Source organism: Pezoporus flaviventris, unplaced genomic scaffold, assembly GCF_033815535.1.
Source record: "Pezoporus flaviventris isolate CSIRO_AGI_PZ_B2104156 unplaced genomic scaffold, CSIRO_AGI_Pfla_v1 ptg000008l, whole genome shotgun sequence".
NCBI classification, from domain to species: domain Eukaryota; kingdom Metazoa; phylum Chordata; class Aves; order Psittaciformes; family Psittacidae; genus Pezoporus; species Pezoporus flaviventris.
This window is the reverse complement of record NW_026892556.1, coordinates 1044710-1069185: the sequence shown is the minus strand read 5'-3', so window position 1 is coordinate 1069185 and position 24476 is coordinate 1044710. Positions and strand designations below refer to the sequence as shown.

The window sequence follows — 24476 nt, the reverse complement described above, 5'->3', positions numbered from 1 at the left end:
TTCCACGGGATGCTGAAAATTAACAACTCTTTAAAATACAGTTCACTTACATTTGGGACACAACAAAGGCGAAACCAGCCCTTTTACACGCAGTATTTTTTTGCTGCTTCCTGAACAGATGCAGCCAGGTGTGACAGCGAGGCGATGCCAGGTTTGCGTGCAGCAGGAGCGCGTCCCAAATTCCTTCTTCCAGCGCTTTAACCTCTGAGACACCTCGTGGTGGAAACATTTACTGCTCTCAGAGAGGGGCTGACATCTGGAGAGAGTCCATTTTAAAGCAACGTGGGGCTCCCGTTCTGCTGCTCTTGGAGGTGGGTGAAGTCATGAGGACAGTGCTGATTTGGGGAAAAGATCGGTCTAGAGCACAGTTTTACTTGGAAAATGTAAATCCACAGGGAAGCTCGCTTTGCTGTGAAGTCAGCCCTTTGGCAGCCTGGGGCTTCACAGGTGGTTATGAGACTGAGTGGCGTTTTGCCAGGGCAATGCAGCAGTGACAGGGGTTTGTGTATATAAACCAAACCTGCAGCTTTTGCTTGGGTTTCACGTGGGGTTTGGTTCTTCAGACCCCAAACCGAATGTGAAACATCAGCAGGAGTTCGGGAGCTGGATGGAGCAAAACCCTTCTGAAGCGAAAGCATGAAAGCGTCGTGCTGTCACGTTGGTGTCTCCATTGCAGCGCGCTGAAAACTGAAAACCTTAAACAGATGGGGAACACTTTGGGCTCGTTTTCGATGTTAGAATAAGGAATACAGGGACCACAACCACTGTGAATTTGTACAACTGCTTTACTTTCCTACTGAGAGTTTTACATTTTGGGGAACTGACGCCCGCTTTGTCAGCCAAGGGGACGGCATTGAGAGCATTGACAGGGAGCTTGCTTTTCAACCACCATGGAGTGAAAACGACCTGTGCGTCACTGCCCCTCTTGGTTGAGTACGCAGCGCGCTTTACATCAAATTTGCTGTCAGCGCCGGAGCGAGGGTTGCCGACCGCGCCTAAAGCACGCTCATGGCTTTACTTCAACGTGCACTGTCCGAGCCGGAGCCCGAGCCCGTGTGGGCCCAGCCGGGGGCGCCCCGCGCCTCCGTCCGCCCTGCGGCCGAGCGGCCCCCGGGGGTACCCGGGCCTGTCCCGCCCGCGGGGCCTGCACAACGCGGAGCTGCCGGCCGCCCGCGTGCCTGCCTGACTCCCCAGCAGCCAATCGGAGGCCGGGTGTCTTTCGGGACTTCGCCTCCCGCCGATCAAACTGCCCAATCAGCAGGCAGGACGGTAACGGATAGCGCCGTCGCTGGTTAAACGAGCCAATTGACAGAGGGCAGGGTTCCCACCAATGGGATCAAGGAGTTGGCGGAATAGGGGCACACGATTGGTGGCTCCAGCAGTCGGTCCGCGCCGCCGAGGAGGGCGTGGCTTCCGGGGGCGGGGAAGCTATATGAGGGGCGGACAAAGGCGGCGGCGAGGGCCTGCCGTTCGCCGCCATTTTGCGCAGCGGGCTCTGAGGAGCGGCAGCCGCATCCGGAGCGCTTCTTCTTCTTCTCTCTCCGCCATCACCATGTCGCGGGATCGGTTCCGTAGCCGTGGCGGCGGTGGAGGCGGCTTCCACCGGCGCGGCGGAGGCGGTGGCCGTGGAGGCCCCAATCACGATTTCCGCTCTCCGCCGCCCGGCATGGGCATGGGTCAGAACCGGGGCCCTATGGGAGGGGGCCCGCAGGGCCCGGGCGGCCCTCCGGGCGGAGGCCCGAAGCCCGAGCCTCCGAAGCCGCCCGCGTCGACCTCTGCTCCGCCTTCCTCGTCTTCTTCGTCAGCCGCCACCACAGCGGGGCCCGCCGGCAGCCAGGCCGGCCCCGGAGCGCCTCCGTCGTCCGCGCTGCCCTCGGGGCAGACGCCGCAGCAGCAGCCCCCGGTGTCGACACCTTCCTCGACTCCTGGCCCGGGTGGGCAGGCGCAGCCCAAGCCGAGCCCCAGCCCTACCCCGGCCGGCGGCCCTAAGAAAGGACAAGGACAGTCGCCCGGCGGCGGGCCCAAGGGACCGGGTGGCCCCCAGCAGGGGCCCGGCGGGCCGCACAAGGGCGGGCCGGGGCACCGCGGCGGACCGGGCGGAGAGCAGCGCGGGCGCGGACAGCAGCACCAGGGACAGCAGAGCCTTTCCTCACAGCAGGGTCCGGCCGGCGGCGGCGAAAAGCTCTCGGACGAGGTGAGTCATGGCCCCTTCCCCCTCCCCGAGCACAAGATGGCGGCGGCTGCGCTCCTCAGCCGCCATCTTAAGGGGAGGAGCGCGGGGGGCCCGGTGGAGGCGGCGGAGGGGAGCGCGGGCGGCCTGAGCGCGTTCCCTCGGTGCCTGCGGACCCCGAGGGGTCTGTGGCAGTGCGGGTTATGTCGGCGGCGCTCCGGTGTCCTGGCGGGGTAACGCCGAGTCTTGGCGGTGATGGCTCGAACTGGTCTGCTTCTTTATAGGGATTTAAAGCAAACCTCTCTCTGCTGAGGCGACCCGGGGAGAAGACCTATACTCAGCGTTGCCGCTTGTTTGTGGGGAATTTGCCTGCTGATATAACAGACGAAGACTTTAAAAGACTGTTTGCTAAATATGGGGAGCCAGGAGAGGTTTTTATCAACAAGGGGAAAGGCTTTGGATTCATTAAATTGGTAGGCTTTCGTTCTGTTAATTTCACCCCTTTAATTCCTCCGAAATAGTAATTTACAGCTTGGTTTTCTAAAACCGGATCTTAAAACTTCCCTTAGGAATCCAGAGCTCTTGCAGAAATTGCGAAGGCAGAACTGGATGATACCCCCATGCGGGGTCGTCAGCTTCGTGTTCGGTTTGCCACCCATGCCGCCGCTCTCTCAGTGCGTAATCTTTCACCTTATGTGTCCAACGAGTTGCTGGAGGAAGCGTTTTCCCAGTTCGGTCCAGTGGAAAGAGCGGTTGTGATTGTAGATGATCGAGGTAGATCAACAGGAAAAGGCATTGTTGAGTTTGCGTCAAAGCCAGCGGCAAGGAAAGCCTTTGAACGGTGTACCGAAGGAGTGTTTTTGTTGACAACGTAAGTATTTTGCAGTTGAGGAGTTTGAGCTGTAAGCTGACTCAAGCTGTCAGCTGTCGGTTGTTCAGATTGGAGGTTCTGATGGGAAAGTAAACCGAGTATTTTGTGTTCAGCACTCCTAGGCCAGTTATTGTGGAACCGTTGGAACAGCTGGATGATGAAGATGGTCTTCCAGAAAAGCTTGCTCAGAAGAATCCAATGTATCAAAAGTAGGCACTATTTTTTGGCGTTAAGCATATGTAGATGATGTCTGTAGTATTGTCCTCGGCTTTAAAGGAGATGGAGTAGTGTTTCAGAAATAGGCTTTGAATTTTGAGTAGTATTTTTAGTTCTTGTTGCGTTTTTGGTGGTAGTTTGGCTTCAGAGAGCATACAGGTTTCCTTAGTATGCTCACTAAGCATTCCTGAAGCAATTTTCCACATTGCATCACAAAGAAACAGTAAAGACTTAAATAGCTGCTCAATAGCAGATGGTTTTGGTATCTGTAGCAAAGCAAACTTTCAGCTGCTTGCTCATCCTGTTGAGAGCTGCCATCTCATGGTGTATTTCGTATTGATGGTCTCATAGAGAACTTATACACAGCTGTTTATGGTGTGAGATGCACAATTAAGTAAAACTTTAACTCATTCCATGATTAATAAAACCCAACTGCCTCCAGGTTGCCTCAGGAGCCTGACCACTGAGCATAAAAGAGTAGATAAGAGTCCTCCTAAATAGCAGGTTTAAGTTAGGATATGTATATTGAACCTGTTTGTTGTAAGAATACTGAATTTTCCTGGATCATAAAAAGGAGTGCAGGGGAGAGATTCAGCCTGTCTTGTCTGTATGAAAAAGTGTTCAGGATTGCTAGCTTTGATCAAAAACTAGGAACAGCTTAGAGGCAGTGTCTTTGAAAACAGTGCACATTAGTATGGTGTTCCTAAAATGCTGCACTGCCTTACATTGCTAATGTATGGAAAGCTTTTGAACTTTCCAAGTTTTGTTCCCTTACTTATTGAGTCTTTGACTCCAGCTTCTTTATATGACAAAAGGAATTGTTGGCCCTCGGGCAGTTTGAAAGCTGTTTAAATTAAAGTGAAGATTATTACTTGCCTTTGGCATGTAGTGCTTTGGGTAAGTTGACACTGAAAAACTGTCTCTCCATATGCTGCTGTTATGAGCAGCTCTGTGTACTTGGGCAAAAGGCTGTCTTGTTTGAGTATTTGGCCCTTGACAGTTGCTAGCAGTGGAGTATCTAAGCAAGAAGAGAAGATAAACATGCAGCAGAGCTGTAAGCGGGAAGATCTGCTTGAGTGTGACAGTGCAGGAGCCTCCATCATTGCTGTGGTAGTCACAGGATTTACATGAAATGCTGCTGTTTAAGTGTGTAAAATGCTGCTGCACTGTTACCAGCATTCTCTCACAAGTCTGAGGTCAGGGACCTCAGGCTCACGGCTCCTTTGCTGATTCCTGATAATCTGGCTATTCTGCTTGTGGTTTTTTAATTGACCTTCAGATTCCAGGTTTTCCCAGTCTGAAAGAGCATCTTCCTTTTGCAGGGAAAGAGAGACTCCTCCCCGCTTTGCTCAGCCTGGCAGTTTTGAATTTGAATATTCCCAGAGGTGGAAATCTTTAGATGAAATGGAAAAACAACAGAGAGAGCAAGTAGCAAAAAACATGAAAGATGCCAAGGACAAACTTGAAAGTGAGATGGAAGATGCTTATCATGAGCATCAGGCAAACCTCTTGCGTCAAGGTAATTGGCTGTGAATTCTAGATCATCTTTTTTGCTTTTAGTGCTAGATTAAATGGCTGGCTGGTGGTTTCATGAATAAATTCATGCTTCCTCTGCTAACTTGAGAATTTTAGGCTTAAAGAGCAACTGATAGTTTCTCAATTTTCATTTAAATGAAGTGTTGTTACAACCAGTGACACTTGGGACGTGGCTGCCTGCCATCGTGCTGCTGAGGCTGATCTCTCCCAAATCTGAGGGTAAATCTGGCAAGAGTTTGTGAAATAGCTGCTGACAGGGCTTCATTTCTGCAGACCTCATGAGGCGTCAGGAAGAGTTGAGACGTATGGAAGAGCTCCATAATCAAGAAATGCAGAAACGAAAGGAAATTCAGCTCAGGTTGGTTTGGCTTTCATGGGATTTTTTTTTTTCAAAGTTACATTTATTTCATTATTTTTTTCCCAATTACTTATATGGAGGTTTTTATTTTTCAAGAAACACCATCGCTGCTTCACTTTGTGCATGAGAAATTGAACTGCAGTGTAAGTTTCTCCTCAAGAGCTTGAGCATCATAGAGTGTCTCTTTTTGCTTAAGTGCAATCACTTGGTGCCTTTCAAATTGCTGATGCAAGTGATGTTGATGAGTGAATGTGTTACACTCCTGGGTTTTAACAGTCTGCTTTGGGGTGATCAGGCAGGAGGAGGAGCGTCGCAGGCGAGAGGAGGAGATGATGATACGTCAGCGGGAGATGGAGGAGCAAATGAGAAGACAGAGAGAAGAGAATTACAGTAGAATGGGTTACATGGATCCAGTAAGTGAAATCATGCTGTTCTTTTGGGTACATTATCTTGTTCAGGAAATTTTTGGATTTAATTTCGAGATTGATGCCTTTTGCTTCCCTTAGGTTAGATAACGTGTTGCCTTTGTGTAGGTGAAAGGGTAGTAGTTGGCTGTACATGTGCTTTTATCTCCTGAAGAGGTACAGATTTCAGTAGTTGGTTACCTGTGCTCAAAGTTGTTTCTTCCATGCAGAGGGAGAGAGACATGAGGATGGGTGGTGCCACCACAATGAACATGGGAGGTAAAGAATTCTTCAATGATTACTTTTTGTGGCTGACTTAGGAAGTGTCAGAATATGATTATGTATTTCTCTTCCTTAGATCCTTATGCTTCTGCAGCCCAGAAATTCCCACCTCTCGGAGGTGGTGGCGGCATAGGTTATGAAGCTAATCCAGGAGTTGGCCAAGCAGCCATGAGTGGTTCTATGATGGGAAGTGACATGGTAACGTATCCTGTGGTGGCTTTAGCTTAGCACAAGGGAGATGTTGTGGTTGGGAATCGAGTTCTCTACCAGTGTTCGGATGGTTGTGTAATTTCACTGTTAACTGCTGGCTTTCTTGTCAGGCGTTTAACACGGAAGACTAGAGTGGCAGTTTGGTAGATTAGTTCTTAACCATTATGGTAGTTTACACAATCAGAAGTTGTTTGGAAGTGAATTCAAATGTGCTGTTCAGCATATTTGCAATTAACTGTGACTTCATTGGACTTGGGAAATTCTGCGTCACTGTTGGGCTTGGAAGGATTTTTTATAAATTCTAGTGAATGACATATTTCATGATGGAACCACATAATGTAGCTTTTCAGGAATTCCACATTCTGTATTAATGGGCAAGAGAGATTTTTGTTCTTTCCAACGTGTAACACTGCATTTATTTTGGCCCTTCCAAGCCTAGTTAGGATCGATGCATGTTGGTATGGATATGCTGTTATTTCCAAAATCTGCGCTTACGTCTATTTAAGCAGCAGATTATCTTAAGTAATCAATGGTAAACAGCATATCACTTACTCTGTATGCTGATGTTTGCTATAGAAGAGCAGAAATGCTGGGGTTTAGCTTTAGGCCTGTTCCAGTGATCCTTGACTGTAGCCATTTTGTGATTCCTGTCTCGCTAAGTAATGATAGCCCATTCTTTTCCTGTGTTGGGCATGACTGTGTAGGTAGTTTGATAAAGCTACAGCATATCTCGCCTTCCGAGGTATGTTTCCAAAGTGTACTATTTTTGACACACTATATGTGTGACTGGGCTTTGAGCCTGCTTGGTGTTATCACACTGAAGCGATATGGATGTAGATTAAAGAAATGCTTAATGGGTAGGGTGGAAAACTGTTGGCTTAGGTGGCAATATGACTGTGCTTTCACCCTCCTGAAAGGGTGTACACTCTGTAGCACAAGCTGAACTAAATGATTTTTGGGTGGGTTTAGGCCTCTGGCTTAATGTGGTGAGCTACCATAGTAGCTTGTCAGGAATCTTCTGTTTTTTGGGGGAACCATATCTTCGGAATGGTAACTTTTCAGAGCATCAGTGATTCAGTGCTGTTGGCCTTAATGTATCTGATCTACTGATACTGAAGCAGATCCTAAGTTTCCCGTGAGCAGTTAGGCAGTCTGTGGTGAATGCTGTGTACAATCATGGTACAGGTGCATGCTGAACTTGTGTAACACTTGAAAACGTACTATGGTCAAAAGCTGTGACAGTAAGATCGTTTAACTGCCTTGAGTTTCTTAGAATGGGGATCTCTGCCACACAGTGCTGTCACAGTTACTGGGCCAATACTTTTTAAACAGAACTGGAGAAAAGCTGAAGCTGCCGTGAATTAGGCAGAAAGAACCTAGATAATCTTTCTGAAGTTCCTTTCTTGGAAGGATTCAGACCGACTTTCAGAAGTCAGGAACTTGAGGTGTGAATTTTCAGTTGCAGATACTTTTTGTAACAACCAACCTACCACTGTTCTATACTCGGTAGTGGGAAAACTTGCCTGAAATGAAAGTTTAAAGCTGTCTTTGAGTTTATAATTTGTCAGTTCTATAGGTTGAATGCTGATCACACCTACTCAGACAGTAACTAAATGAAATACATGCAACTAGAGGTACTAGTGAAAAATACCTGAAGTCTCTGCTTTATTGCAGGGCGATGTAGCTTTTACATCTTGGTGTGAAACCTTTCAGTGCTGTGAAGTTGTGAATTTTCCAAGAGCTTGTGGTGAAGGCGGGGTGGGAAGGGGGATACTGACTGGATGCACACAACCCTTTGTGCAGAGTTCTAACTGGAAACACTGGATAAATAGCTCTTTGAACACATTTGTGTATTTTCCAGCAGCAGTTCCGAAGTGTCCTTTGCTCAAGCATTGTGGTGGTTAGGTACAGCTAAATCACTGGTCACGAGCTTTTTTCACACTTTTTGTTTTTCTTCTTGCAATCCAGTAGTGCTCACAATCACTTTTGGTTACTGCCTAAGGCCTCTGCAGTTTAGTCAGCAGACCGTAGTCTTAACCCCATCTTGAAAAGCACATGGTCTCTATTGCAGCACATGCCATTAACTGGTGAGTAGGCATTCTGTTTACAATGACATTTTATGAATGTCAGCTCATACATCAGTGAACTGAAGATACGTTCTCTGGCTAGGCTTATTTGGAAATGACAGTGATGGAATCTAAGCTTTTACTGCACGAAAGGTGAGAAGTTTGCAAGCTATTTGCATTAACTTGATTGAAAATTGCTGGAGCTCTTGTGGAAAAATTGTTAATTCACATCTGCACTAATGCTTACGTTTCTAGCACTGCAGGGAGGATCTGTTCTTTGTAACAGATGTATGAGAATGCATCAAGTGGGAACATACCTCAAGGCATGTATTACAATAAACTAATTTTTAAATTACCCTTTTTTCCTTTCTATGTTCCCGGTACCTGTGGATCGGCTCAATGGTGATTGTATCGACGAACCTTGACTACGGAACCTTCTAAAAATATATACTTAACACACATGGACATCAACTACATATAATGAACTGTTAATTCTGTTCCAATAGCGTCCTGAGCGCTTTGGGCAGGGAGGTGCGGGGCCTGTGGGTGGCCAGGGTCCTAGAGGAATGGGGCCTGGAACACCAACAGGATATGGTAGAGGGAGAGAAGAATATGAAGGCCCAAACAAAAAGCCCAGATTTTAGATGTGACCTGTAGTTTCATTCCAGTTTGTTTTTTGTCTGTCTTGTTTAGACACCAACTTTTTAATTCTTGCATTTTAGTAAGAAAGCTACGTTTTTATGGATGTTAGAAAACTTACTGACCTAATATTTGTAAGTGGTCTGTTTGGGCGAGTACAATTTAATTATGTAATGCAGTGTTTCAAAACAAACTTAGCTGTTTTTTTTGATGTATAACGTCCCTAACTTGATGGCAGTGTACCTTGTGCCACTGAATTCCCAAAGTGTACCAACTTTTTTTTACTGTGCTTCAAATAAATAGAAAACTAAATGTAGTAGCTCTTCTTGCCATTCGTGGTTAAACATAACGAGGCTAAAAACCACACCTTCCACAGTAAACTGAGAGTCTTGAGCAGAGGTCAAACTAGACCAGGGTGTGGAACTGCAGGGAAGAGTGAGATCTCTTCCCAAAATGCCTCCTCTCTCTTAAGATTGGGTCAAATAGTAGCCTAACTTTGCAGTAGGTGCAGATCTTTTTTTGAGCATTAATTGTGCTGCAATAAGGAAGCAAATGGAAATCTTGCAAGTGCTGCAAGATGCTTTAAATCAAGCTACACTGCAAGCAGTGCAGTATGTAACGATGTTCCTATTTTAGCTCTGGATAACGGGTGGTGGGATGGTAGCACTTAACCACCTTGGCAGTTACTGCTTGGAATCTTTTAAAGACTTTAAGCAGAAGACTAGCAATGGTTATTTTAAACTAAATTGATAGAATGACTTGTATTGGCTGACTTCCTAACTAAAGGATTGTTAATGTGATATTTATATGCTCTTAAGCTGTTTTGAGATTACAGGATCTGGCCTTGCTTCGTATTGTATACTTAACCTGAAACTGCTTGGCAAAAAGACCAGAAGTGTTACTGTAGTGATGAAGGCTAACTTGCTTATGTCCTCATGGTAACTGAGTATAGACTACTTTGCCTAGTTCAGAATACAATCATTTATTTTATGGGGACTGCAGGATCTATTCTTAAATCGTGTAGCTGGTGGGCAAATCCTTAAAACCTGTATGTAAAATACAGAAATCAGCTTGCTTGCATGATGGTTATTGCTCTTATTATTGATGTTTGGAGATAATGCATCAAAAGTAGTATCTGAATCTGGAGTTTAAGAGTTAATACTTCACAGTACGAATAAACTCCCTCTAAGGTTTTTTTTTTGTAGAAGATCTGATGAATTCATTAGCTTGCTGTTCATTTTATTAAGCCCCAGAAGAATTTCAGAGCATTCTGGACTCATTGATAAGGTAGTTTTTTTGGTTATTATTACATTGTACCAGCTAAGCTGGGAACCTGACTTCCCAGTGTAAAAGACCTTGGTGTTAAGCAGGTTGACGCATCCTGCATTGGCACAAAGTAGGTAAACTTAGTTTGGCTGTACCTTCACATGATTCCCCAACTACTGAGCATTCTGTGGGTAGCTTTAATTCCTTCCCAAGATCTTTCCCATTCCTTGTGCTGAGCATTGGCTAATTCTAAATTCTATACTAAATTTTCTCCGTGGTTAAAACTTGGTTTCAGATTGCAGTATTTTAGAGTGCAGGTGATCCCTCTTGAAGTACTTGCTGCAAGTGCTATTACTCCTTAACTGAAAAAATAGCCTGTTGGTAAATGTTGATACCAGGTAACACCGACTTGAAATATCAAGTGCATTAAAGAGTGACTCAGCTTGTTTGGTGAATGCTGCTTCTTTTCCCAGAAAAGTTTGGGGGTTGTTAACAACGAATTGCTCTTCAGGAAATTCCCAATTGGCAGTTCCTAAATGGCATAGCAGGTATTTGGGAGTACTTGTACTGGATACTTAGTTTAAAAATCAGCAGTACCGATGCAATTTGCTTTATTGAAGTAGTATTAACCAATGCCTATGTGTTGTGGAGGGTGTTCGTGGGACACCCACAGAAGGTGAAGGTGTCTGAGATGGGGAATTCTGAACATAAACATTAAATTAATTTTTTCAGTTTATTTTTCAGATTACATGTCTTTCTTTATTAAAGAGATGCCGGTGCATATCCTAAAGTATGTTCTTTTGTAGTTCTGTAACTTGGAAGAGTGAAGGATGCTGATGTCCTTGTACCTTACAGAGGTTGTCTTTTGGTACCCCTGTATTATACGTAAGCTCCCGTTGCTAGGTATTAAAAATAGCTGAGTTGCAAAACCATGATGAGTAACTACTGAAAGATTTGGCAGTTTTCAAAACATCTGAAAGTTGGGTTAAATCTAGCTTTGTTGGAGCTGCAGAAGCAGAACTTCTAAAACAAGTTCTGCTTTGAGTTGCATGTATTAAAAAGGCATACAATTAACTAGCCAACTTCTTTTTCAAGCCTTTTTTTTAAGGTGGTGTCTTAAAAGCTGGCAAACATGTCAACTTTAAAATCTGCTAAATGTGGGAGGTGAGAAAGTTATGTTCCTTTGATCTGTTCCTCTGAGGTTTTGGACTTTTTTCATAAAACCAGATTTATATAATTGAATCTTTAAAACCGTTTAGAAAAGTGCTTTGTTGGCCAGATCCGTTTTTGGACAGTCTGGATCACGTCACACATTTTTGTACTGGACTTGGAGGACATTGGCTGTTGCAATTTAGCTTGCTTAATCAAATTTGTTGAGCCCATTTTGACACTTAGATCTCTAAAAACTGCAGCATGTAGAAAGTGGTATCGTTATACAGAGATCTTCACACTTTGATCAGAAATGAATGCAGAATAATCTTTTATCTTCTGGTGTAGACACATGACACTAATCATTTATACAGCTGATGAGAAACTGCAACTGCTTTTCAGATTTTGTGGTATTTTTGTGGTAGAGAAATTCTTGGCTTCTCCTTGGCAACCATTTACTGTGGCAGCAAGTTTTTGCTGGAGTTTTGAGACTGCAATTTACACTTATAACTAGTGGCCTGCTACATAACTGCACTTAGCCAGCATTTCTGCAGTTCATAACTGTGAGGAACGTAGTACCACAAATGGCAATGGACATTAGGACCCGGATGTAGTATTCCTGCTTGCTCCAAGATTCTCATTGCCGACTGCGTACAGGTAGGTAACAAGCAATATAATCTAACTTGGTGACTTTCTATGTAATCTTATACTGTGGGTATTCTGACATCACACTTCTGACTGTGGAATTACAGTGCAGCACTCTTCATACCTGTATGTTAAGCTTGCATCAAAGCTCTGCGTGGTTTTCGGTTTTAAGCTTTGTCTTGTTCAGAGTCAATAAGCAACTTACTGTGATTCTTAGATAAGTATTTTCAGACCCGATTCCTTTGTACATATGACTCGGCTTGTGTGGATTTTTCTTAGTTCTGATGTAATGAAGATACTCTTGGATGAGCTCTGTGGGGAAGAGGGGTGTGATCTTAAACTCACTTAACCTAGTCAACAGGATTGACTGCTCTCTGTGCCTAGAAAAGGACTGTTTAAACTTTCTGCAGTGACAACGTGGCCCATCTACAGTGCATCCCTTTGTAGAGTCTTGGCTCATAGGAAATGCTTTAGTAATCACTGCTTTAGCCTTGTGTGCACTATGTGATAGTGACTTTCAACTTGCTAAGAGTCAGCTCTGAGACTGATTTTTGCAACGTTTTTGAGGACATACAAATAAGTGCTTGAACGATGATCGCTGTGAGTAGCTTATAGAGCTTGTTGGACATCTCAGTTGTCTTTTTGACAAGCATTCCTCTGCCTTTAACTGACAGTGATGGGATTCTGTATTTCTGCCTTGTAGAGTCATCTTGGTAGTGTAATGCTGAATTTCATCATTCTTGGGGATGTAATTCTAAACTCTTAATTACTAGAAACACCGACTTCAGTGCTCCAGAATTAACATGCTTATGTTTCCAGACATCCAGACATGCTGATCTCCAGCTCTTTTGCATTAGCTCTTCAACCTGAATTTTGAGGTCCCTTGTTTCAGCACATGATCTAGCTCTCTTGTCTGATGTTCAGTTTATTTCAGAGGTGTTGTAACGTGTTTTCCTGCTTGTTCTGCCTTGCATACTTGTTTCTGGTATTATTGTCACATTTGGACCTTTCTGTGTTACCTTCCAGGCAAGACTTGCTGCTTGAAGAGGGAATCTGCTGGCCAGTCTCGCCCTCTGCTGTGGCTATCCTTTCATGTTCCACTGAAAGCTTGAAGTAGCAGCTGCACTTTAAGATAATAACAGCAGGTCTTTGGTTACACCATGGCAAGTGTAGCCCAACTCCAGCTAGTCAAGCAGTGACATCGCTTGTCACAAAGTCAGTTTGGCTTTTTGTGATGGCTTTCTCTTACCTGTGACTAGAACTGAGAAGCGAAACTGATGGCAGTATGTGTACTATCATGTAACAAAACTGAATTACTGATCCTTAAGCCAGTGCTCAGATCTGCCTAGGGTTTTTTCCAGCGTGCTCTGGATACTTGACTTGACGTGCAGGAATGTCGTGGAGGGGTTATTGGCACATCTGCCCTGTCCTGCGTACTTGAACTGGCAGGTTTTTGACACTCTTGGAGCAAGCAGTTTGGGGCTGAACCATGGGTCTCAAACCAGCTCTGACTGCAGTAATGAAACTTGGTGTGGTAGTTAACTTAAAAGCAGTAGTCATGTCTGCTCTAAGTCAGTCTGTAACAAGTGGGTACCAGAAATGACACTGAAGTGCTTGCATTGTGTTTCATCTTGGTTTTATCTGTGTGTGAAATACACTTTTTCTCAAAAGCTTATCTGAAGCTCAGAAGTGTGGTGTCAGAATACATCTGCGTACTGCTAGGCCCTCAGATCCAGATATTGGTGCTGTCAGGAGAGAGCACAGCGTGTATGGGGGCTTCACTGTAACATTAAGCATACAAAGTGTTGATTTGCTTGCAGTTTTCCCCCATAGCTAAACACTGAGGCCTGTGAGTAGTTTTAGGACTCGAGCAGTAATGGGGTTGCATGTCTCTGTTAATCATTGCCAGCTGCAGTGACATGATCAGGAAGGCCAGTGTTTCGTTTCATTATGTTCAATGAGGCTAAGCATGTTGGAAAGGATGCATAAAAAGTATGCTGTTGTGGGTGATTCCTTGGCTTCTTCCACTACTAGCAAGTTTGGAATCAACTAATTAGCTTCAGATTTCTTCTCCTCTCCATACCAGCTAGTGGGGCTGTTAAATAGCTGCTTACTGGAAAAGGAAAAAAAGGGAGGATTGGCCTTCTCCCACCTCTGTCATTGCTGCTAGATAATGATTGACACGTTAGGACTTGGCTGTGCAGTCCCGCAGTGGTCTGTGAATACCCCATCTCTATAAATGTTGCTTCTGAACACCAGTACTGAAGAGCTAACTGGGGAGGGTTGGGAGGAACGTGGCTAGAAGTGAATCTGGAGTGTTAAAAGGATGCACAAAGATATAGTATCCCTTATGCATGGTGTTTGTTGCTATAGCATAGAAAACAAAATGTGCATACTATACCTCTGCTCCTGAGGGCCATGATAAAACCCAGGTGGTGGATTTGAGACTAAACTTCTCCCTGCCTGGTCAGATCACATTGTGACCATGGTGTGACTTGCCTCCTAACTAGAGGTGTGTACTGCATCCGTTGGCTATTCAGCACTGCAGTTTGCCCTCATCTTAGCTACAGTAAAAAGGCTGGGTCTTGAGAAGGGAAGAATCTGTTGCCGAGGACCAAAGTAGTAGACTCAGTGCTAACCTCTAATGTCTTCCTTTAGCTTTTGAAGCACTTCTAGGACTATTGAACCTAAGGGCTGTTAGGAGTCCGGGGACATTGCCCTCCTCCATGAAGGGGAAGAAAGAGGGTTCTACTACAGGAGACAAACTAGGGTAAAAGAGTTGAAGTAGCTTGACAAAATTGTTAATACCTTCACATAAGGGATAGTATACCTCTGGCTGCCATCAAACTTCTTGTACTCAGACTGGTGATTTACGGTTTGTGCGCAGACAAGGTGCAGTTCTTGAGTCAACTACCTGCATATTCCTTCATCTCTTCACAAGTGTTTAGGTTAGCCTATTTCTGCCCCTTATTCTTCCACTCAGTATTTTGGCATAATTTATAAATCCCCCCTCATAACTAACGAGTCCATATATTTTAAAAACTTACTTTTAAGTTAGTATTGAAATGGTCAGAATTTTCTGTGTGTTACTGTAGTAACTTTGGTTGTTATCCTTTAGGTGAAGATGAAAGCTGAGTGAAACCGGTGTGCTCATCCATGGGAAGTAAGCATAACTTCTGGTCTTGTTCTGAGCGGGTGAAGTAATGAAGGCTTCTGGGCATTGACCTTCACCTTTGAATCGGTGAATATTGAGAAATGGGTACGAGTGAATACTTTAAGCTTGGTACCTGTTGTCAAGCTGTGGGGTCAACCACCCGCACTCTTATCTGGGCTTGGTACCTTGGCGGCAGTGGTTAAAATACCTGTCTAGGTGGGGGTTTGTAGAAGAGGTTTCATAAGCACTGTGGGGATAACATGTGGATGTTTTTCCAGTTCAGGAGCCGAGCATGAGCACATCCAGCATGATGCCCAGTGGTACGTGGAGGGACCAAGAGATCAAGAGATGTAAGTAGTTAGTGTCCTTCTACTGCTGTGGGAGCTCAGTGGCCCAGCACCCTGGGAGGTATTACATAGTTCCTGCCTGGAATTTGCCCTTGATTAATCTTCATTTTATATAAAACTTCTGAATCTTTCTTTTGTAGACCAAGGATATAACCATTGTTCAGGGCTTTTCAGCCATGCAGCATCAAATAAACTGTCCTGAATGCTGTTGGTGGTCAAACAACTACTTCTGTATTCTGGCTTCAGTGAACTGGGTGGGTGATTGTCAGCAAGGAAAAAGGAGCAATAGAGCAGCTTCCTCATGTGTTAATCCAACTAGAAGCTGGTAAAAAGCAACTTTAATATTTCAGTGAACATTGAACTTTCTAAATAACCTGGAATGTAAACTAGGCACTTTCAAGAGCATAGGCAGATGGTGATTTAGGGAAATAAACGAACTTGGAGCTGGAATTAATGACCTTTTCCCTCTGATTTACCACTAAAACTACAAGGGGGAACTTCAGATACTTAAAATCTTGTGTGAGAAGCAACATGCAAGGTACCTTATCTCACAAGTCACAGGTAAGTAACAGATACGCCGCAGCTGAACCTGTGAGATGCGGGGCCAGTGAGATTGAATCATGTGTGACTGGTCACTGCTCCTCTTGTTCTTAGGGTAGTAAACATAAAGCTCTTTCAGATCTTTGAAGTTTATGAAGCAGATGAAAATGTGAATGTTGTTGTTTAATCTCACATCTTATATGAGCATTTGTGGTCCTCGGGAACACTTGATGGGTGCACAGCCCATTGCCATGTGCTGATGCTCTTTCTGTGTCATGATCTCTGCTGGCATTGTTAATGCTCTTGCTGATTGTGTGCTTTGCACTTGCAGATGAAGTCTGAATGCAGGGAAGAGGAGCCAGGAGCATGCAACTTCCAACAATAAAATATTTAATATTTTTATAAACAGCTTCTGTTTTATTGCAGAGTGTATTCAGTGAGTGAGCAAATCTGCCCAGTGCACTGTGGGTGAGTGGGGAATGCTGCTACAGACGGGGCTGTGGAAAGGGAGTGCTGCATGGGGAGGGCAGGGGTTGTTGAGTCCTGCAAGAGAAACCACTCATCTCCAGTAAGAACTGACTGATATATAACACAGTATTTTTTCCTGCTGGGGTTGTGCCATGGGCTTCTCTTGCAGTTAGAAAGCTCCAATCCCAGGCTGGCTGCATTCCTGGCAATGTGCAGCCGCAGGCGCCTCTGCAGACTGCAGCAGTTCCTGGTTTTTATAAGCCACACTTGTACCTAAAGCACTTGAAGTATTCCTGGAAGTTTCACCCATTCCTTCCCCCATCTCGAGGCCTGTCTATTTAGGTCTTAGAATTCTAAAGGTTTACATGTGCCTGGTTGGGTTTTTAATAGTTTTCTTGGTGAGGACTCTAGTAATTAAACCTGAGATGCCAAAGTTGGAGTGCTTTGGAAGCCGGGGAAGTGCTGAGTTTGGCTCTTGCAGCCCACACTACCGAGCTTCATGTTGCTTCATTTGATTCTTTGCACAGCTGTACTGCACACATACGTAGTCCATGCTGTCACTTGTTAAATATAATCCTTCCCTTAAATCCGAAGTAGTTCAGTGTGTTAAAATACACCAGTGGTAGCTCTGGCCATACAGCTGCCTTGTAACAAGGTTTTGCCCTGCAGTGGCACAAGGATTCATGTATGTTTGGCTGGGAGCTGCCTTGCCAGCCCAGAAAAGACCAAAATAAATGGGATTTAATCTGGCAAAGTCATAGGAAATCCTTAAGGTGTGTCTGGGTCCAGGTTCTGTGGGGTTAGTGCCCAGCTGGAACAAAACTCACTCCTGCTTTAAATCCTTGCCAGGACCTGGTGCAGTAAAAGCTGCTGCCTGCTGCTTTTCACTTCATCCTGCAATCCTGCAGTCAGGTGTGGGATAACTGAGGAATTTCAGTCTTTGATTGAACTCCTTTATGGCGTTATCTAGAGTCTGACAAGGCTCCAGCAGAAGCGGTTTTGTGGTTTCTCTATAGCTGCACTGCAAGGGGTTGGTTTTGAGTCTTTGTCTCCACATCCATTGCAGGCTTTACACAGCCTTTTTTCCTCAAGTTCTGTTATTTTCCAGTAACTTGCCCCAATTTCTTTGCCACTGTTGCAGCCCTGGCTGCTTCCTCTGTGAAACCGCTCCAGCCTGGATGTGTTTCTGGCATTCAGTGTGCTGAACTGCACCTCCTACCACTCCTTCACAGTGTTTTGAAATGGGAGGTGTTCTGAGGAATAGCGAAAAGTCCACCGATGCCTTTCTGTTGCTTGGAGAGGGGATGGGGTGCAGTTTTCCATCCACAGCTGGGCACCAGCCCCGGGGTACCATGACCTCAGTAACGAAAAGTCAGGCTGAGAGCAGGTCATAAACGTGGATGGTGAGGGAGCCCTGCGCCATGAGGGGTTTGGGGGTGATGAACAGAGAGCGGTGCACCAGCAGCAGAGCTGCAGCCCTGGGAAATGCAAACAGGCTGAAGTGGTTTTGCAATGCTTACACAAACCCAGCCTCTGCCCCGGCTGGGCTGGGCTGGGAGCGCCTTCCCAAGGGAGGGAGAGTTAACAACAAACCTGAACTGCTTCCTGCGGGAACAAAGCAGGACCCCACGCTGCTGGTGTCACCCATTGTTCTGAGCTGGATGTTTTTTCATCTCTTTACCTTGTTTTCTCTTTTTCCCCTCAAGGGGTTTTCTGAGGCACCAAGGGCTGGGGCTGACCCTGGCCTGTTGCCGTTTGTTGTTCTATAGCACACAAGCCAGAGCCGGGAGCAGCTCTCCTAGCAGAGCCCGTGAAGGATGCTCTGCCAGGAGCAAAACCAGCGTCCTCACCCCTGCAGCCCCTGTGCCAGGGTTGGTGCTGGTGCCGCACGGCATTCCCAGTGCCTGGAAAGCGGATCCTGCTCTTTCACGGTTCACTGGCATTACCAGGCTTTGCTCTGGAGCTACAGCGCTGCCCGTGCCCGCACGGCTCCCCTGGGGCTCGGCTTTCCACCCCCGGGATACCGGGATCAGCGCTGGCGCAGGCCTGGCAACGAAGGGAGGGCGGCAGCCGCCTCCTTCACCCCAACCCCGCTGCCTGCCCCGCAGCCCCCCCAGCCAGCGGCGCTGTGCAGGGGCTGGCAGCACCGCACCCCCCCCCCCCAGGTTTTGGGTCGGTTTCCCGCATTTTCTCACCCTTTCCGCCCCAGCTCCGCTCGGGGGGGGTTGGTGCTGGATGGAGCGGGGGCACCGCAGCCCCGCGGGGTGAAGCTGCGGTGCCCGGGCCGTACCGAGCCGCGCCGCCCCCGCCCCGCCCCGCCCGGCCCCGCAATGGCGGCGGCGTTCACCGCCCTCCGCGTCCTGCTCGGGCTCTTCTTCCTGCTGGCGGGGGCCGTGAAGCTCTCGGAGCTGCTCTCGGCCGAGCTGCACCGGCACATGGTGAGCAGGGGGCCCCGCGGGGAGCGAGCGGGTTGGGTGCTGCGAGCCTTCGGGGCGCCCGGCGACAGCGAGCGGGCTGGGGAGCGGGGCTGCGCGCTTCGGGTGCGGAGCAGAGCTGGGATCGTGCCCCCAACCCCGGCTCGGGGCTGCTCCGCTCCCAGAGCTCCCAGTTCGTGCGGTTCGCAGAGGTGTTCCCGCTGAAGGCGCTGGGGTTCTCGCCGGAGCCGGGCCGGTACCTGCAGGCTGTGGGCTGGGTGGAGGCGGCGGCCGGGCTGCTGCTGGCGTTCGGGCCGCAGCTGCTGCAGGAGATCAGCAACTTCATCCTCAGCGTCCTCATGATCGGTGAGAGCCGGCGGCGAGGGGCCTCGGAGGGGGGGGGGCCTCGGGCAGGGACCCCCCGTCCCCACGCTCTGCTCCTCGCCCAGGTGCCATCTACACGCTGCTGGTGCTGCGGGAGCCCCTGGCCATGTGCGCCCCGGCCACCGTCTGCCTCGGGCTCCTGCTGCTGCTCAACATCCGCGGGCACGCGGACCCCCCCAAGCCCAAGTTCGAGTGATGGCGGGCGGGAAGCGGTGCCCTGACGGTGTCTTACGGGGGACGGCGTCACATCCTGCGCTGTGACCCGCCGCTGAGGCACCGGGTGCTGCAGGGACCCTGCCTCTGGGTGCCCCACGCTGCAGGGCTGGGGCGATGCTGTCCCAGCAGCTCCGCTGCTATGGCACAAGGTGCCCGGCTCCCCCCGGGGTTTGGCCGCACCGAGCTGGGGCTGGCGCTGCCCTCCGGGGGGGGGGCTTTCGTATTTCGGAATAAACCCTCTTGTTTTTCAAGTCTCGTCTCCCCCAGTTTGCTTCTGCCTCCCCCCATGGGAGCTCAGTGGGAGCTGAGGGGACATCGTGGTCCCTGGGAGGAGTGCAGGGGGACAGGAGCCCCCCCGGCCACCCAGAGCCACCCAGCGATGTGCCAGGCCCCTTGCTGTTCATCCAAGGGGGTGACAGCAGCAGCGTGACCCCCGCAGACCACGTGCCTTGGGTAGACACGGGATCTTGCTGCAGTGAACTCCACATCAGCAGGGATCCAGATGGACACAGCCAACGCCATCCCTCGGGATGAACCCCAGGGTTGTGTTTGAACCCCCCTGCACCTCCCAGTGGGCAGCTGGGATGGCTGGGAGGGGAGAGTGCCTGTCTGAGATAACCCCCCCTGTACCCACAGCGGGACCTGAGCCACCTTGGGTATCCCAAAGGAATATCCACAAATTGCAAGGCCTTGCAAAGCATTGAGCTGGATCCTCACAGAGTCCGGGGGGGTGGCCTGGGGGTGCTGCTCCCCCTCAACCCAGCTTTGAAGCCAACACAAGCACAAAGAGCTGCGAGGAGGCAGATTCCAGCTTTGATCCCTTTCAGGGCATCCCTCTTTTCCCCCAGCTGCCGGGTGTGGAAACTTGACCCTGCGCCGCTTTCATCCCGGCGTGGGTGGGAAAAGGGCCCTGGGAATTGGTCCGAGATGGGTCTGGGGGCCCCCCGTGCCCTGGCCCCAGCAGCCGGCACAGGGGTCTTAGCATGGCTCCAGCAGGGAATCCCCTGTTACAAACACACGCAGGTGCTCTCCCCACCGCTGCTGTCCCGCAGGCACCGACCCCACCGGGGCTTGGGGTGGCAGAGGGGGGATCAGGCAGCCCCTGCCTCCCCCGGCACTTAAAGCCTTCCCCAGCCTGCCCGGATCAGACAGCGCGGAGCAGCCGGAGGGACGCAGCCGCTCCAGCCCAGCGCCGTGGGTAAGTAACCAGCCTGGTGTGGGTGGGATGGAGCATCCCCCATGCCAACGGGTGGGAGGGGGAAAGGGAAGGGGGACCACTGAGGGTGCTGGGGGGTACTTGGAGGTCTCAGCAGGCTCTGCAAGTCAACTGAAGCCCCCAGGATGGGCCCTGGCTCCCCCCCCGTGCTCGGCAGCTCGTGCCCTCCGTGTTTCAACACGGTGCTGGGTGCTGGGTGTGCTGAATCCAGCCCTGCCATGCTGGAAAGCACCCGCTGGGTGACTCAGTGCTGTCGGTGAGGTGTGGGCAGGCAGTGAGGGGAGGTGAAAGCTGCAACCCTGGATACAGCCGTTGCGGCACAGGGTGGTTTTCCGTGGCCAGGACTGCAAAACAGCAGCGGCAAACCTGCCTGGAGCAGGGCTTGGGGTGCAGGGGGCTGCCAGGCCCGTGCTTGTGCCCCCCTATCCATGGGGTCTCCATTCTGGTGCTTGTGGATGGCTTCCCCATGGATGGGCTCTGTGGAGGGATTCGGGGTCCTGGGAGGCCTTAAACCCCACAGCTGTCTGCTGGAGCCAGTGCAGCCCCTCTGGCTGCTCCCTTTGGCATGGGGAGATGTGGTTGGGTTGAGCTGGGAGAGGATTCCAGACCCTCTCATCTGCGAGGCTGGAGGCTGAGCCCCTCTGGCAGATGACGGCATTCCCGCAGGAGGTTCTGCCTCCAGCCCCCACCACCTCCTGCTGGTGCCATTGTCCTGTGCCATTCACCGCACCCCATCCATCTTCACAGGATCCCGGGATGAACGGCTCGGCGCTGGAGCCGCTGCCAGCAGGGCACCCCGACCACTGCGTGCCCAGGGACCCAGTGCAGTTCGTGCTGGTGCCCGCCGTCTACTGCCTGGTGCTGTGCGTGGGGCTGCCGGGCAACCTGGTGGCTTTGGTGGTGTTCCTGCAGAGCGGCAAGGTGAGGAAGGCCATCCGCATCTACCTCATCAACCTCACGCTGGCCGACATCCTCTTCAACCTCACGCTGCCCCTCTGGATCCCCTATTACCTGGCGGGGGGCAACTGGCTGCTCTCGGAGGCCGCGTGCCGCCTGGCCGGTGCCGCCTATTACCTGGCGACCTACAGCGCCATCACCTTCATGGCGCTCATCAGCTTCAACCGGTACAGCGCGGTGCGGGCGGCGCGGCGCGAGCTGCCGCTGACGGGGCCCCGCGGTGCCGCCGTGGCCTCTGCCTTGGCCTGGCTGCTGGGGCTGGGCTGTGCCGTGCCCACCCTGGCCACGCACCAGACCTTCCGCACCCGCACCGGAGCCACGGCCTGCTTCGAGCAGCACGGCCGGCAGCGGGCGTACGCCTACGCCATGGTGGGCTTCTTCGGCATCGCCTTCCTGGTGCTGCTGGGCACCTACGCCTCCATCGCCCGCGCGCTCTCGGTGCCCGCCGCAGCCTCGCCGGGCTCGCACCGGCAGCAGGCGCGCGCCATGGTGCTGGGGATGCTGCTGGTCTTCGTGGTGTGCGTGGCTCCCTACCACCTCACGCTGGCGCCCTGGGTGGGCACCCGGCCCCCGGTGCCGCTCTGCGGGACCCCCGGCACCCTGGATGTGCTGCACACGCTGAGCGTGGCCCTGCTGAGCCTCAACAGCTGCCTCGACCCCCTCGTCTACTGCTTCTCCATCCGGCACTTCCGCGCCGACCTGGGGCGGACCCTGCGCAAGATGGGACGCTGCCTCCCGCCCCCCCCATCGGCCCCCCCTGTGCCCAGCGCCCGCGCGTCCTCCTTCGCCTCCTCATAGCGGGGTGGGCACCGGGGTCCTGCCCCCCGCCTGCCCCGGTGCCACAGTCCTGTCGGGATGGGGTCCCTGGTGCCAGGGTAAGGATGGGGAGCAGCGTGAGGGAGCTCTGGCTTTGTGCACCCCTCCTACTCCTCCCACCCCGCTCTGCTCACTGCGCATCCCGTGCTCACGGGCCCACGGCTTCTGTTCACGTGTGGATCCTGCCCCCGGCATTTCCAGGCACTGGAAGAGCTGCTCAGCCGGTGAGGGGGGCAGAGCCATGGTGGGATGTGGTGAGACAGGATGGGGAAGGATGCCTGGGGTTCCTGTCCCCTCCCAGGGGTCTCCATCCCTCAGGGACATGTGTGATCACAGACACCCATGGCATGAGCCGGGCTGCCTGGGAAGGGGCTGTTTGGGCTCCTGTGCCCGATCCCATTCTCCAGCATTCCCGAGCCTGACACCCTCATCCCTCCTGCTCTCGGCTAGGATTAAACACAAATGAGCCAAAGGCTTCCCCGGTCTCTTTGCTGGTGGGTGCACATCCTGCTCCCGGGTACAGCCCCCAGCCCCAGCTCAGTCCCACTCCTGCAGCAGGAGCCTGTGCCGGGGGCTGCTCCCGGTGTCCCTGCACTGGGATGGGTGGGTGACGCCGTGCTGGTCAGTGGTGGGAGAGTAAAGGCTGCTCAACAGCCAGCAGGGAGGCGAAGGTGTAAGAGCAAGGCCCGAATCAGGGAGAGGGGGTCTCCATGTGCCATGGGGATTGTGCACCACGGTGACTCAGGAAGACCATGGCGCAGTCAACTTACTGTGGGCTGCAAGGACAACAGGGTGCCCGTGCTGCCCAGGCGCTTCGCTCTGGCTCCATGCAGCCCATGGGATGCGCTGGATGGAGCTGGTCACCGTGTGCCCCAGTGCCGCATCTCAGCAGAGCCAGGACATGGCCAAGTCTGCCCCTGCCCCACACCTGGCCCTGGCACCCCCCATCCTGGACCATTTTTTCCCCTTTTGAAGTTGCTATTAAGTTTTAATCCCTTTATATAACTGCGCAGGGGGGTGGGCAGAGCTCTGCTCCTCGCATGCAGCAGGAGCAGCCGTGCAATAGCAATGCAGGGTGCTGCAGGGGGCTGGGGGTCCCCTCCCCGGGGGCAGCAGGACTTGGGGGTGGGGGGGCTCTCTGCATGCCCCAGCCGCACCTCTGGTGTCCAGGGAAGGGACCGTTCATTGGGAGCGGATGGTGATGGGGGCCGTGGGGCTCCTGAGCGGGTGGGGGTGGCTCTGCAGAGCCGCAGCGCTGGGAGCAGGGCCTGGATGTGGCTTTGCTTTGCTCTCCCCATGGCCTGCTGCCCTCCCGCTGCCCCAGGCCACCGCAGGGAGACACTCCAGTCCCGCTGGATGGCTGATGGTGTGATTGCTGTGGCTGCCCCATCCCTGGCAGTGCTCAAGGCCAGGTTGGACACAGGGCTTGGAGCAAGCTGCTCCAGTGGAAGGGGTCCCTGCCCGTGGCTGGGGTTGGAGCTGGAGGAGCTTTAAGGTCCCTTCCAACACAAACCATTCCATGATTCTAAGGTTCTTGGATTCTATGATGAAAATCCCACTCCAGGCACTCGCATGGGCTGTGTCCCACCACGCTTGGGGCAGGGGCTCCCTCACACCACGGCGGCAGCTTCATGCCCAGTGTGACACCAGTGCCAGGCACGTGCCATGGCTCCCACCGCCGCACAGCGACGAATTAGCCAGGTTATTGTGCTGCTGCACTCCTAACCCACGCGTTGCCATTATTATTGGTGCTGTTGCTGTTATTATTGGTATTAGCAAATTGCACAGTGTGGTGCGAGGGGCCCCACGGGTGGGTGGCAGCCACCGGGCCCCGCGTCTGCGGCATCCTTGGGGCTGTCCCGGTTACCAGGGGCTGTCCTGGTACCCCCGCACATCCCGGGCAGGCCGAGTACCCCCAGGCACGGGTGAGTGGCGGGTCCGGGGTGCCCCCGCCGCCCCGGGGGCTGCTCACGGGTGGGTACCACCTCTCCCGGTAGCAGAACCCACGCCCCAAGCCCCGCCACCGGCAGCTCCGGGCCCCGCCGCCGCCCCGTCCCGTCTCCCCCCTCCACGCCGCTCATCGGGGCCGGGGGGCCGGGGTACCGGGAGGCGGCGGCAGAGCCGCACCGGAGCCATCTTGAGCCGCCGCCGC

At 51.1% G+C, this 24476-nt stretch overlaps 3 protein-coding genes across 18 annotated transcripts; all 3 read left to right on the top strand.

Annotated features, from left to right (window-relative positions):
• Positions 1–1431: 1431 nt before the first annotated feature.
• SFPQ (splicing factor proline and glutamine rich) lies at positions 1432–15911 on the top strand. Of its 16 annotated transcripts, none has more exons than XR_009742787.1 (12): positions 1434–2194; positions 2455–2643; positions 2740–3041; positions 3155–3250; positions 4580–4776; positions 5067–5151; positions 5447–5564; positions 5786–5834; positions 5914–6035; positions 8620–11824; positions 14931–14975; positions 15250–15911. XR_009742787.1 is itself a non-coding variant. In XM_061449796.1 (11 exons), exons 1-10 carry the CDS (start codon positions 1553–1555, stop codon positions 14949–14951), a joined length of 1821 nt encoding a protein of 606 aa, XP_061305780.1. In that variant the 5' UTR covers positions 1434–1552; the 3' UTR covers positions 14952–14975; positions 15250–15911. The 16 variants fall into 16 exon arrangements, 3 of the variants coding, with proteins under 3 accessions (XP_061305782.1, XP_061305780.1, XP_061305781.1); XR_009742788.1 differs by having other exon boundaries at positions 15245–15911; XR_009742781.1 differs by having other exon boundaries at positions 14931–15053; positions 15245–15911.
• Positions 15912–18605: 2694 nt separating this feature from the next.
• Positions 18606–19363, top strand: TMEM35B (transmembrane protein 35B). Its single transcript, XM_061449800.1, has 3 exons — positions 18606–18759; positions 18921–19101; positions 19185–19363. The coding sequence occupies exons 1-3, from the start codon at positions 18652–18654 to the stop codon at positions 19313–19315; spliced, it is 420 nt and encodes a 139-aa protein (XP_061305784.1). The 5' UTR covers positions 18606–18651; the 3' UTR covers positions 19316–19363.
• A 591-nt stretch (positions 19364–19954) lies between these two features.
• LOC133267501 (platelet-activating factor receptor-like) lies at positions 19955–22792 on the top strand. The gene is made up of 2 exons (XM_061449799.1): positions 19955–20533; positions 21299–22792. Exon 2 carries the CDS (start codon positions 21308–21310, stop codon positions 22304–22306), a length of 999 nt encoding a protein of 332 aa, XP_061305783.1. The 5' UTR covers positions 19955–20533; positions 21299–21307; the 3' UTR covers positions 22307–22792.
• Positions 22793–24476: the final 1684 nt, after the last annotated feature.